This window comes from Megalobrama amblycephala, linkage group LG14 (genome assembly GCF_018812025.1).
Source record: "Megalobrama amblycephala isolate DHTTF-2021 linkage group LG14, ASM1881202v1, whole genome shotgun sequence".
Lineage (NCBI taxonomy): Eukaryota > Metazoa > Chordata > Actinopteri > Cypriniformes > Xenocyprididae > Megalobrama > Megalobrama amblycephala.
This window is the reverse complement of record NC_063057.1, coordinates 22,565,080-22,579,975: the sequence shown is the minus strand read 5'-3', so window position 1 is coordinate 22,579,975 and position 14,896 is coordinate 22,565,080. Positions and strand designations below refer to the sequence as shown.

General features: G+C 38.5%; 1 protein-coding gene across 1 annotated transcript in view; it reads right to left on the bottom strand.

The window, feature by feature from the left end:
* LOC125244361 (stonustoxin subunit beta-like) overlaps positions 1 to 14,896 on the bottom strand; it is a 42,770-nt gene that overhangs the window by 8,822 nt on the left and 19,052 nt on the right. The window contains exons 4-5 of the mRNA XM_048154450.1: positions 6,695 to 6,787; positions 4,832 to 6,535 (exon numbers count right to left, since the gene is read on the bottom strand). Coding sequence (XP_048010407.1) covers positions 4,832 to 6,535; positions 6,695 to 6,785 — 1,795 coding nt within the window. The 5' untranslated portion in view covers positions 6,786 to 6,787. The remainder of the gene's footprint in view (positions 1 to 4,831; positions 6,536 to 6,694; positions 6,788 to 14,896) is intronic.

Genomic DNA, 14,896 nt, shown 5'->3' with positions numbered 1-14,896 from the left:
CTGCAGATTTGCCTTGTACAACATCAGGTAGACCCTTCCTATCGGAGCATTCCACACAAATTCTTGTCCAAGCTCTTGTTCTATCCAGACTGGACTATTGTAATGCTCTCTTGGCTGGCCTTCCAGCATGCACTGTCAAGCCTCTACAACTGATCCAGAATGCTGCAGCAAGACTGGTCTTCAACGAGCCGAAGAGAGCGCATGTCACTCCTCTCTTCATCAGTCTGCATTGGCTGCCAGTAGCTGCTCGCATCCAATTCAAGGCTCTGATGTTTGCCTACAGAACAACCACTGGCTCTGCACCGCTATACCTAAACTCACTACTTCAGACTTATGCGCCCTCCAGAAACTTGCATTCTGCAAGTGAACGGCGCCTTGTGGTGCCATCACAAAGGGGCACAAAATCGCTCTCACGGACCTTCTCCGGGTCTGTTCCTGGCTGGTGGAATGACCTGCCACGCTCTATCAGAGCAGCTGAATCTTTAGCCACTTTCAAAAAAATGCTAAAGACGTATCTTTTTCGTCAGCACTTGACCCAGTAATAGTAGCACTTACCTTGATTTCTATTTTCATTCCATCTATTTGTGTATTAATTTAAAAAAATAAAAAAATAATCCTTGCTATGAGCACTTGACTGTCATAACTGTGACTTCACACAGCACTTGCATACTGTTGTTCTCATGTTGATTTGATTGATTCTACTGTTCTCATTTGTAAGTCGCTTTGGATAAAAGCATCTGCTAAATGACTAAATGTAAATGTAAATGTAAAAATGCCAGAGAAGTAAGGTAACACCAGTGACAAAAAACATGGGTACATGCAGTCAAATGTTAAATGTTTAAAAAAAGAAATGCATTTTACGACATTTTGTCACAGCAAAAGTGGACGTTTCTGTAGAATGACCCATATATATATATATCGAGAGAGAGAGAGAGAGGAGCTTATTTACTGTTTAATATGTTTGTGTAAACTTGCCATGAAGACAGCAAGTGCTTATGAAAACTACCTTATGTGATTCTAAGTTTTACAAACATTTCAGATTTTATTTGAGTGTAATTATTATATCTGAAAATAAACAGCGGTTGAATATAAAACTTCTGTTGTTAATTATAACCTCTAATATTGTAGTGTACCAAATGAGAGTGTTCCTGTATAGTTTGCAACACTATTTGGGAGAGATTTTTTTCCCTAAGGAAAACCGAACCATCGGCATCGCCCGATATCATTCAGAATAATCAGCTATCGGCGGAGAAATTTAGTATCGGTGCACCTTTAATGAGTAGTGCAAATATTGTTGTTGTTATTGTAAAACTTTAGGGGCAATTTGTTCTGGAGCATGATAGCACAAGTTCAATACACCACATTAATAGCACATTAAAACTAACTCTTCCTATTAGAATTAAGCAGATTGACCGCATATGGAACAAACGATAGTTTGAATCTGTTTGTCTTAGCTAGAGGAACCCTATACAAAGATCCTGAGTGTCTGAAATGATTCATAAAGAGGGTGAGATGTGTCAGATATAATGTGCTGCGCTTTCTTTATCACCTGAATATCAAACAAATCTGACAACCCGGGCAATTTCACTCCCAATACTTTACCACGGTTATTTACAACCTTTGATAGAGCATCAGTGTTTCCCATACATTGACTAGACTGTGACGGCCCGCCACATTCTAATTTGTCCCGCCACAGTCTCAAAATGAAACAGAAATTAGGCTTGTCGTGATAATCAAATAACCGTCTGATAATTGTGCACCACCTTTAGTGTGCAGTGGGTTATTTTTACTCATAGCCACCAAACTTGGCACACACATTGATCTCATTAAGCCAGACAACTTTCTAATTTACAGACAGATATTTTGGTTTGAATGTGATTATTCGCTTGATTATTCAAAAGATCCAAAGATTTTATGTACTCCTTGTAGAGTCATGTAATCGCCACCAAACACTGTCAACATGAAACAAAGAATTTGAAGATGATAAATTGTTAACGATTATAGGATATCTCAAACGGCATTGCCATGGTGAAGGAGTAAAGGAATAGTCCACTTTCAAATAAACTTTTCCTGATAATTTACTCTCCTCCATGTCATCCAAGATGTCCATGTCTTTCTTTCTCCAGTGGAAAAGAAATGAAGGTTTTTGAGGAAAACATTCCAGGATTTTTCTCCATATAGTGGACTTCACTGGGGTTCAACGGGTTGAAGGTCAAAAAGACAGTTTCAGTGGAACTTCAAAGAGTTTTAAACAATACCAGATGAGGAATAAGTGTCTTATCTAGCAAAACGATCAGCATTTAAAAAAATAAATTAATTAAAAGTTTAAGTTTTATAAGCACAAATGCTCACCTTGCTCTGTTCTGCGATGCACATTTGTTACATCACATTGAAAAGGTCATGCTTGACGTTGGCGGAAGTACCGAGTTGGTACTGTTTACAAGTTAAAAGTGCAAATACAAAGTCAAACGCCATTTACAAAAAAAAAAAGGTAAAACAACTAATGGTTCTTCCATCCTGTGTTGTCAGTACCATCAGACTGTCATACCCTTCTCCATCAGAACAAAAACACCTCTAAAGGGGGTCGCACACCGTCCGCGCACATTATAGACGTGCGAGCTCAATTTTGAATCGACTCCTGATAGAAGAGCTGCACAATGGGAGTGTTTTATGTCAACAGGGAAACATTACATATGCTTTAATATTTCGCACTAAGGTTAGTGTACATGGAAAATGGCACAACAAAGCAAAAGGAAAGAAAAGGCTATGTTTATTATACATTTGTAGACTTTATTCAAGCTGTTAAACTAAGAATATAAAACTGATGTATCAGTATGTCAGTATATACATTAACAACTATTTGAGAGAAATATAATATACATTTAATGTAAAACAATGTACATTGCACTCTGTGGCGCGGCAGGATTTTGAGTCATAGCTGGGCGCTGCAGACAGGTGCCGAATGTCGCCGCCGGTGTATGTACACTCAGAGAAAACAATGCGTTCAAATTTTAAAGACGTGGCGTGGCGTGGCGTGGTGCGGCGCTGAGCTTCGTGTCCGGTGTGCGACCCCCTTAAAACGCTGTTGCTCAGTATTTTGTCCGCTAATGCAGCGAGATGGAAACAGGGACTCATCGACTGATTCTAATGGTGGGATTGAAATGGTCCAGTCGAGGCAGCATTGAGATTCTTCCTCTGTTGGCAATGGTTGGCATTTGCCACATGTGCACCACCACGTCTCGTTAGATCTTCGTCTGCCCGATGCTTGAGAGGTGTGTGTCGCCGCAGCAGTCTCTTCCATCTGCCTAATTTCTTCCTCTGTGTACTTTTAACGTGTAAATACCAACTCATTTCTGCCTACGTCAAGTGCGACCTTTTTAACAAAATTGTGTGTTACGTGACGTCATGAACACGCATCGCAGAACAGAGCAAGCGAGCATTTGTGCTTATAAAACTCAAACTCTTTTTTTTTTTTTTAAATGACCAATTGTTTCGCTAGATAAGACCCTTATTCATCGTCTGGTATCGTCTGGCATTGTTTAAAGCCCTCTGAAGCTGCACTGAAACTGTCATTTGGACCTTGAACCATTGAAGTCCATTATATAAAGAAAAATCCTGGAATGTTTTCATCAAAAATCTTAATTTCTTTTCCGCTGAAGAAAGAAAGACATGAACATCTTGGATAACGTGGGGGTGAGTAAATTATCAGCAAAAGTTTATTTAAAAGTGAACTCATCCTTTAAAGTAAGGACAAAAAAGGGAAACGGGAATGGTCTCATATCTTGTAAAATCATTGTTTGGTTTAAATTAAGTTAAGATTGTACGATTGATAATTGAGACTAAATGAATTTAAAATGATTGTACTAGTTTCTTTTTATTTCACACTGTATTTGCATGTATATGTAAACATTATCAAAGACAACTTTCTGTCACAATTTAGATGTTATTTTTTGTTTAAAATGTTGTTAAATCTTCTCAATCTCAGTCTGTCTCTCCCTCTCTCAAGATAAATACTGATGTACAAAAATTTGAACTCCAAATGATAACTTCACACTCATTTGAAATTGAACTATGACACTATATCTCTATTTGGACAAGATTAGTTTTATAAATGTCAAGTTAGAATTGAGTAACAATTCTTATCACCCAACATCTGTGATTTTGTAATGTCATGTCATGTCTTGGTTTTGTTTCATGTTCATGGTTTTTGGTTTGTTTTCATAGTTATGCTTTGTTTGTTTTGCCATGTGTTTTGTATCATGTGATTCCATTGCCCTCATGTGTTCATGTCATGTGCTTCCCCTGTCTCATGTGTCATGTTCTGATTGGTTGTCACTGTCATGTGATTTCAGTTCTGTCTTGCCATTGGTCCTCTGTCTTGATTGTTCACAGGTGTTCCTTGTTTGTCATTAGTCCCTTTGTATAAATAGCCCTCATGTTTCATTGTTCTCTTGTCTACCTTTTTTTTATTTAACCCATTGTTGGTGAGTGTCAGTAGTCAAGTCTTTGTCTTTGTCTTTGTCTTTGTTTTTGTTTTTGTTTTTGTTCTTGTTCTTATTCATGTTTTGGATCTATAATAAAACTGCACGTGGGTTCACAACAACGCATCTTAGCTGGTTCTGTGAATTGGCTCCATTTATTAATTTTGTAATTATTTTTTTCATATGGGATATGAAATATGGGACACCACCCATATTGAAATTAAATGAAAGCATGCTTTTGGTGCATAAGATTGGTACAAACGGTAGCTCAGGTAGGTCAAAAACACATGCAGAGAACTGGAAAAAAAAGAAGATAAAGATTAATGCAAAAAAGTGCATATGGCACTTACCTATGGGGCCGATAGTGTCACTGGCTTCACTCACTCCCACTTTACCCACAATCCTGTAGTGGATCATGTACTGCTGTCCAAACTCCAATCCAGTCAGAGTAAAGTCTTCATCAGATGTGTTTTTGACAAGCCACTCTTCCTCTTTCACCTGCTGGTACTCCACTCTGTACTGCACAGTTTCTCCAGTCGGGGACTTCTGCAGTTTCAGGGACACACTGTGCTCCAGGACCTCCTTCACTTCTGGTGGGGGAGGCTTCGACACGGGCTGGAACTGTGTGTCTGTCAGCTTCCCTTTTTCATACAGATAGATGGAGGAGCCTGGACTGGATGAATCGGAGATGGCAGAAATAATGAAACAATATTTCTTTTCATCTTTGTTAGACTCAGAAAAACTTTTGAAAAGACGCAAGTTCTCTCTCATCTTTGAGACAACACCAGGATCGTTGAACCACTCTTCTGTTATGAACATGCTAGAGCACTTTTGCACTACCACTTCTAGCTTCTTGAACTCTTCAGAATCCACAAACTCCTTCAGGTTTGAAAGATCCTGGTCCTCATACTTCAGAGATGTGAAGGTCAAGCACACCACAACATCAATATCAGGATCAGAGAGGAGGATCTTGAGATGGTTTGAGTCTTCAGTTTTGATTCCCTCCAGCTTCTTGGTTTGAGAACTCAAGAGGTCAAGTTCAAACTTGGCTTCATCTAACCACTGGTTAAGCATGTCAGCTTTAAAAGGAGAGTTGTAGTGGATATTCAGGATGTCTTCCAATGACTTCTCCTCCATCTCTCCTCCTCGTATAGCAGGCAAGACTCTGGCCACTGCTTTCATGAGCACTGTTTTGTAAATGTTAAGAGAGCCCTGAAATAAACTGAGCCTCTTTTTGACGTCTCTGAAAACATTTACCAGTGGTTTTCTGGAGAGATCGTTGCATCTCCTCTCTGCCTCTAACAGCCCCTCTATTATATCTTCAGTGTTGGAAACCAGATGTGTGGTGATTCCTCTCACCAACTGAGCTGCTTTTGTATCCAGACGAGAAAGAGGATAGAGCCAGACTTTTACTGGAACTGCATTATCTGGATTCTCCTTCAGGTGAACGGGGAGATTCTTGTACACATCTAGGGCCTCTTTGTAAGTGGTTGGGTTCTGATCAAGGCGGAAGTCACCATGAAATCTGCAGGAGATGCTCTCAGCCACTTTATCATCCTCATCTGCCATATCTACAGCTCCTTTTCCCTCAATATGAAATTTAGGGATCTTCTTGACCATGACATTCAGTTCTCCTTCAATCTTCTGCTTGTCTTCCTCTTCTGAAAATGTCCGATCAAACACCATGACAGCCTGAGCTCCGTACAGTACAGCCGTGACCACATGAGTCGCAGTTTTCTGGTCAAACACCTCAGGGTAGGTGATCTGATCTGGGCCCAGATGGGACATGGTGAGTTGGTCAAATCTGGTAGTTTCTTTGTAATACATTGTAACTCTGGACTGTTGGTTTGAGGATTTGGTGTCACTCAGAAACTTGCCAGATCCTCCCACCTCCACCATCCCTCCCAAGAAGCTGGCTTTCAGGGAAGCACTTACATCCAGGAGACTGGACTTACTAGAGAGAGAGTCGGAGCTACTGAACTTCACATCTGTCATGGGCTGTGGACGACTGTCCAAATCTTCACTCAGTGACTTCTTATCCCACAGAGTAACAGCTGAAATTAGAAATGGCTTTAACAGTTACGCATGAGGACACAATGTACTGTTGAAGGTAATATTTTGTGCTTCATCTTATGTCTCAAAATGACCACACATGTACTGTTTTGTTGATTCACATTTGGATGAAAAAGGGAATAAACATCATTTTACAGCACCTGGAATGAAGGTATCACTGCGGCAGTCATACAGCATACCAGGATACAGAGGTCTTCCCAGAGCTGCCACTTTAATGGGTTTTGATGCCATGACTGCAGTAAATAATGAAAAATGGGGATATTTATATATTTGAATTTTAATAACAACCATTTTATCATTCTAAAATTCGTTTTACTTGTTACTGATTTCATTAAGTTCTCACATTGTTTTAAAAAACATTTAAATGTAATCTAATTCAGATGGGAGCCAATCATAAGAACCTTTAAGACCAGTACAAAGTTGTTATCCTCTGTGCTGTCAGAGAAGAGTTAACAGACAGCTGTAGGGTTTGGTTAACTAAGTTATCCTCTAAAAATGTTCTTTTAGAGATGGTTAACCTCTGTTCAGGCAGGGAAGATTAGCATTACATGCTAATATTGGTATCCTCTGTTCAGGCAGGGAAGAATTAGTGTAAAGTGCTAATAATTTGTGTTGTCTTCTGTTAATTCAGGGAAGGTTACAACTGTTACAGTGTGTTAGCAAGTTGGTTCTACTCTGCTCACCAGAGAAGGTTGAATACATTATGATGTGTATTAACTAGGTTAATAGTGTATTGTAGAAGTGTATTGTTGTGCCAGAAAGACATTACAAAATGTTGAGAAAGAATGCTAGACTAATTCCAACAACTGAGAAAGGTGGACTAGCTATCCCTTTATGGACAGATAGTGAGTTCAAATCATTGTTAGGAAAGCACATGGACTCAATAGTGACTGAGTCAATCAGATTGGATTTGACAAAGAAATTTGGGATTCATCCAGAAAAAGTTTGGTCCATTGAAGAATGCAAAATGTACTTGGTGCTTGTATTCGGAAGAAAAATATGAAGGGCATTATCTGCAGCCACAGAGAATTTACTCTATCCATTGCAAAAGAACAAATCCAACATATTGCTATGTTAGAAGAGCAGAACAAACAGTTGCACACTCGAGTGTCTCGTCTCACTCAGAAGTTGGGCCTTAACTCCCTGAGGTCTGAAAACATGCCGGTGCGTTTTGCAGGATTTTTTTTCACATTGCAGCAAAACAGACTTAAAATACTCCGTCATTTCTTGTCATAGAGACATAAGTAACATATCAGTTGAAACTATAGAATGTCTTCTTTTATTTGTGTACACTCAGAGTAAAAACACAATGTTGTGCTTTTTGTAAAATAAAGAAAACTAACATGATGCGTGATCTCTCGTCTCCCTCTGAACGAACTCCAATCTGATAGTTCTCAGAAAATGAACTGTAACTTATGAATACTAATGACAAAAAAAAAATGACACTTATGTCTAAAGAAACGTTGACATGTCAGGTTTTAAATCGTGTAAGTCAAATCAAAAACAAATATTCTCTGTTTATGTAATCTGTATGAAAATAAGAGCCATGTCAGAAGTCTGTGATTCAGCTCATTATCCGCTAATGCGGCCACGCCCACGGAGGGAGCGCTATTCAGACGCAAATTCAGAGGCAATACATGCATACATCGTCTCAATCATATAGTTATTGTCTTGAAAAGTGTTTATTTGGATGGTAAAGCCATGGTTAGCGATCTCTAGAAGACATGCCGTTAGTTCCTAGTTCCTTTTCTTCTTTATATGAATTTGTGGCCTAAAGAAGTACAGAGAGCGCCCTCCAGCTGCAAGTATGAATTAAAAACACCATTCCTGAAATGTCCTCTTCTTCTTTAGAATAATTTGTGGACTAAATGTGCAGAGAGCGCCCTCCGGCTGCAAGTATGAATTAAAAACACAGTATCCAGCACTCATAGTGATGACAATAAATATTACTTCTCAGTATAGAAAATTGACATAAATATATAAGAATCCATCAATATTTCTCCAAATGTGCATGCTTTTAAGCTAAAAGCCTATATGAAATGCCATAGAGGTAACATAATTGTTCAGACACTTTGCATCACAGAAATAAATTATATTTTAAAGAATATAATAGAATACAATTATTTTAAATTGTAATAATATTTCACAGTATTGCTGTTTATGATGAGCTGAGACATTATTACAGAGGGGTTTTTTTCACAGCCTACCTGACTGAAAGGCCTCATTAATATGCAAGTCATTTCAGGTCATTATTATGCAATTCTTTTGTCTTCTCAGGTGTAAATGGCCCATTATTCATGCAGATTCACGCCTCCACGCATACTGTGTTTCTTGACAAAAAGTGTCTTACAAAATTTAAATCTCTCTACTGTTTTATATGAAAGAGTAGTCAGCATAATTTTTACATAATTCTGAAGCAAAAACTCTAGTCTACAACCTCCAATAACCAGAAGTCTTGTGAACACAGATTTAACATACTTTTTTTGGCCTTATTTCAGTGACTTAAGTTTTTTGTTTTTTCAGTAACCACGCATAAACATTATTCCTTCAAAAATACAAACATGTACATACATGTTCCTCACATATTATTGTAGCCTAGTTTGTGCTGAATACAGTGTAATGACACTTTTGTCATTTATATGTTTATGAACAACTGAAAAAAGCACAAATGTCAGGGCATGCCAAAACTTCTCCAAGCCCCAAATCAGGGGGTTAACAAAGCCTTAACTAAATGTGACTCAAAAGACCGACAGTCAGATGAAAGTGTTACGTTCCATGATTGTGTTATTGGTGTATATATTCTGTCCTGTGTGCTGTTTTTTTTTCCTTTTCTCTGTGTGTCTCTCTGCTACTCTACTAGGTGCTGGGGAGAGAGAGATCTAGTTGATTGGTCACACCTGGGGCTCGTTGTGGCTGCATGCTGAAAAGAAGCTCCCAGAGCTACTCAAACTGAAGCCTGCCTTTCAGAGTGTTGTGTTCCTCCGTTTTGTGAGACGGTGAAGCTTTTCCACAAAGCTAATAGGCTTATTGTAGCCTGAGTTTTGGTCATCTAGTCATTGTTGCTGTCATCTACATGCTCAAACGTGTTGGAAGCTGTAGGGAGGTGGGTGCCTATTTGATTTTTGTAATAAGTTTTCTCCTGTTTTTGGCTAGTTAGGGAGTTAGTGTACTTTTCTGTTGTTTATTTGTTTTCTTTTGGTAGTCTAAGTAGTTTTACTCCTTAACTAGTCAGAGGGTACTTTTGTTTGTTATTTTGGCAATACCCCCCTCCTGAAGTCTCTTTTGCTTCCTTTTGATTTACTTTTTACTTTGTCTAAAAATATCTTTTGTTAATAAACCCTTTTGTTGAGCTTCAACTTGTCTGTCGTGCAGGGCAGGGGACGGGCACACTCACTCACCCCAACATTCCATGTTATTTTATTTTTTCACTGTTACTCCCCTTTTCCCTAGACAAACTTTATGCCTGGGACGTAACAAAAGCTATCCTGACTTACAGTCTTTCTGTAGACTAGAGGGCAATAGCAATACTGGATTCATGGATAAAGATGTAAATGCAGTTGAAGTGTGTGGAGCGAGACAAAAGGCTCAGAGTAGGGCAAAAGGGGTTGACACAGTTACATCTGTAACCCCCATACTGCAGTTACAAGCAGTCAGTACCGCTATAGGTCCTGACTTTTTTGTTTGCCGTTGGAACTCTTAGCTGTGGCAATTAGATGAAATACCAACTTCCCTGGGGTAGTTGTGGGGGGCTCAACTCAGAAAATTATGCTTTATGCAGATGATATTTTGCTTTTTGTCACAGATCCAATTAATTCACTTCCAGCACTGCTTAGTATGATAAATAATTTATCAAAACTGTCTGGGTACAAAGTCAGTTGGTCCAAATCAGAGGCTCTACCCCTGACTGCTTACTGTCCAAAATCATTGTTTCAGACCTGTACATTTAAATGGCCTGTCAAGGGCATTGTATATTTAGAAATTACCTTTCCCCGTCAGTTTAAAGGGTCATGAAACCCCCCTGTTTTACCCTGGTCGTTCACACCTCTGAGCTGAAAAAACTCTTAGAAAATGGGCATGTAAAGCTCTGGAAAAGTGGGAGTGTAGAGGGGGAGAAGAGGGGAGAGAACAACCAATGAAGCACAGACATACAACACACTCATTATACAATATAATAAATATTAATATATGAGCACGGAGAAAATGACAACAAACTCCCAAGCACAAGGGAGAAATGTGAAAGAATATTTAATAATAGGCTACTTTGATTACATTTACGAGCACTGCAGTCTCAAAATCAGTCTTTTATAATAATCGTGTCGTCGTGTTCAGATAGGCTACACCACTGTATCAGTGTCCAGTTTGCACATATAATTCATTTGAAGAAGACTTGATGAAATATGTGTGCATAACTACACCGTGCTGGTAAATGTTTGGTGCAGGAGAATGTGTGAAATAAAAACTTTAAACATGGATACTTTATTCTGTATGAGCTATGTGTCACGTGGCTAGTGTTATTAAACTCATCGCGGAGCTCCGCTCTGAAACCGAGCATATGCGCGCTCCGTGTCTATATCATAAAAACAGTCGTATTTTTCATGTGTTCGTATTCAAACTCCAGTTCTGACCGCATGGCGAGCAAAATACAAACACGACTCGTGCTGCTGTGCTGAGGGAATGCAACTAGAGCAGACAGAGGTGAATGAGCCGCACTTTTGTGACATTTGAATTCTCCGCTGTAATGCAATCGCACGCAAACATATTTTCCATTTGTGCTGGTAGATTACAGCAAAACAATCCACATGCACACAAACCTCTGCTCTGGTCGAGTCTCAGGAAAACACATTGTGTTGTAGCACTGAGGAAACGAACACCAACGATATGTCTCTGAATGACAAGAGACCAAGGCGAGAGAAGTGATACTTCCTCATATCGTATGCATACTACAGCGCAGTGATTGGATTAAATGAGCTTTATGTCATGAATATATGTCGTGATTCGCTCGAAACGGTCTACGTCAGCATACGAAAGTACACGATGACGTCAGATTTTGTGACGTTGCTCCGACTCAGCTTTTCAAACAGGAAGACAGAAATCGCTCTCAAAAATGAAAAAAATAACTATTTTTCACTTATGAATAACATTAATGAGTACCTTTAGTGTTTTCAATGATGTGCAGCCTATACATATCTGTTTACATCTCAAAAAAAGTGTTTTGGGCTTTCATGACCCTTTAAGGATATTGTTAAAGTCAGTCTCGAACCCTTATTGGAGAAAATTTCAGCTGACACATCTAGATGGGCACCCCTTTTTCTTTCCCTTTGGGGCAAAGTCAATGTATTAAAAATGAACTCCATACCTAAAATTAATTATGTCTTAAGCTCCCAGCTAGTCTCTGTCCATTCAAAATATTTCAGTTTATTTGACAGGATATGTAAGCAGTTTTGTGGAATGGGAAGAAACTGGCTAGAGAAATTACAGCTTCCAGTTGAGAGGGGCGAACTAGGTCTTCCCAAGTTATCTCTGTATCATTATGCATTTGGATTGAGACACCTGGGACAACGGATGTTACCTCCAGAACAAGCTCCCCATGGTTAGTTATGGGAAAATCCACTTGTCCGTACCTTTTGAGTCCATATTGATAACAAAACTACCACTAACAGTGTGTAATCATCTAATAATTTCCCATCTCCAAACAGTTTGGAAGAAGACTTGTCGTATTCTAGGGGTTGACCCTTTCTTAAGCCCTTCGTCTGCTATTTGGGCCAATCCAAAATTGCTAATAGGTGGAACACCCATGTTATGGAAGATCTTTATGAGGATGATGCTTTAATATCTTTTGAGAGACTTAAGCAAATATGTACAGATGAGACATTTGCTCACAAGTATCTTTACCTCCCCCTCATATGCTCCCAGGGGTAAAAACACTCTCAAGATGATCAGAAGATTGTGGGTACTGGCCATGAGGCGTCTAAATATTATTCCTTACTTATTAGCCAGATGGGCCAAAATATGTGTTCTGCGGTTAAGATAATTTGTGAAAAAGATTTGGGATGGACATTTGGGGATGAGGAATTTAAAATTGATGTCCAGAGATATTAGAACACGTCTCATACAATTTAAAATTATACAGATTCTATTGGACACCCAGAAGGCTGTTTAGAGCGGGTTTTAAGGATAATCCTGAATGAAGAGAGGAGGGCAACCTATTTCATGTTTTATGGCAATGTCCAGAAGTCCAGTATTTTTGGAGGGAGGTGCACGATTATATTTTAAAGATATCACAGACCCAGTATGATCTCTGTCCTAGTTTATATATTCTTGGTGGCCCTCAGTCTTTAAGTCATGTTAAAAAAATGAATCAGAATGAATACAGATCTGCATCATGCTGGGCAGATGTGTGATTGTAAAAAACTGGAAATCTTCTGGAAGGCCTCAGATTTTAGTGTGGCTTTCGGATTTAGGACGGGTGGCAGCCCTTGAATAACTCTCCTATAGTCTACACGGGAGATTCAAAATTTATTCTGAAAAATGGGGGAAATTTTTGAATTTCTGTAATCCATAGCAGTAGCAAGCATGTGACGAGACAATGGTCATAGTGAATATGATTTACCTCACACACGCAAATTCACAAGACATTTTCTGATTATGATGTTTCATTTGATTTAATGCAAATGTAGAAGAAGGATATAGAAGAACTTTTGAACTGTTTTATGTGTTTTTCTTTGGCTTCCTGTTATTTCTCTCGCTCTTGTTGAGAAATGAAGTGTTAAATCAGCCAAGTTTTTTCAAACATCAGAGATACTTCTACCTCATTAGCACCAATTTTTGTTTTTTATTTCTGTTTTCTTTATTTTTTTGCTTATCCTTCATGTTGAATAACAAATTAGTGAAAAAAATACTCTGAATGTGCTTTAAGTATTTTTTGTTTGCTTGTTTTTGTTTAATTCCTACTTGATGGCTGGTGAGAATATAATCATGAAACTGAACTTGCTTTAATTTTTTTTGTTGCTTCCTTGTTAATTTGGTGAAAATACAACTGTGAAACTGAACTTTCTTTGTGTGGGACTCTTTGTGTTTGTAATCGGTGGTTTATCAAGCTATTTGGGGAAAAGGAAAAAGAAAACTGTACTTTTATTTACTATTATTTTACAAGACTGAGCTTGTCTGGTGCCTGAACTACGTAAAGACTGCTAATTTAAATTTTATTTGGGCCAGCCAACTATACAAATTAAGTGTTTAGTCTAGTTAATAAAGTCTTGTTCATGTCACACATAAAGTTGTCAGTGTTTCACGCTCATATACTGGAGTCTCTATTCATGCAGATCCTGACTACAGGCTCTGAGTAGTGCTGTACAATAAGATTGTTATTCCCATAACCTGGAAATGAACATTTCTTAGAATTAATAAACACTCATTATTTTTATTACATTAAGTTCATTTTATAAACTGATCCAAATATTTATAATTAATTATAACTAGTTATGATACTAATAACCCAGTTCGACCTCCCCCTCCTCCTGCGAGAGCTCTTCGGCCCCTGCCACAACGGCAGGGCCCTCAATCTCCTCCGTCTGTTCTAGGTGAACCAAAAACAACCGATAACAGCTCTCAGTGATGTGTGTCGGGTCCCCGCTATGATAACAGTGACTTTATCAAATGTTTACAGAACAAGCGGGAACCCAGTGTGCCTGTTGCTTTCTCTATTTCTGTTTTATTACGTTATAGAAAGCCTAAGGCCTTCTCAAACCATTTGGCAAACCCAGTTAATCTGCTGCCTATTACAAGTCAAACTAAGATTACTGTAGAGACAGAAAGTAAGACTGTTAAGTTAGCACTTTTAAACATCCGTTCACTTAAAAATAAATCATTTCTAGTCAATGACTTAATAACCACAAACAACCAAACAACCTAGATTTTATGCTTCTAATTGAAACATGGCTAGAAGACAGTTGCAGTTCAACAATCCTGAATGAAACAGCCCCTCCTAACTTTACTTTTATGAGTGTCTGCAGAGCTGTTAGGAGAAGTGGAGGTGCAGCTACTCTATTTAAAGATGTCTATCAATGCAAGCAAGTGTCATTTGGTGATTACTTGTCTTTCGAATACTTGGGTATTGTGTTAAAAGGTGTTCCTCGCATTCTACTTATAGTTATTTACAGGCCTCCAAAATATTCTCCAGCCTTTGTGGAGGACTTTACAGAACTGTTATCAGCAATTTCCTCAGAGTTTGACTGTTTTGCTATTACTGGGGACTTTAACATCCACATAGAAAATGCAGAATCCAGTATGGCAAAAGAAATTCTAACAGTTTTGAATACTTTTGATCTGACTCAGCATGTACA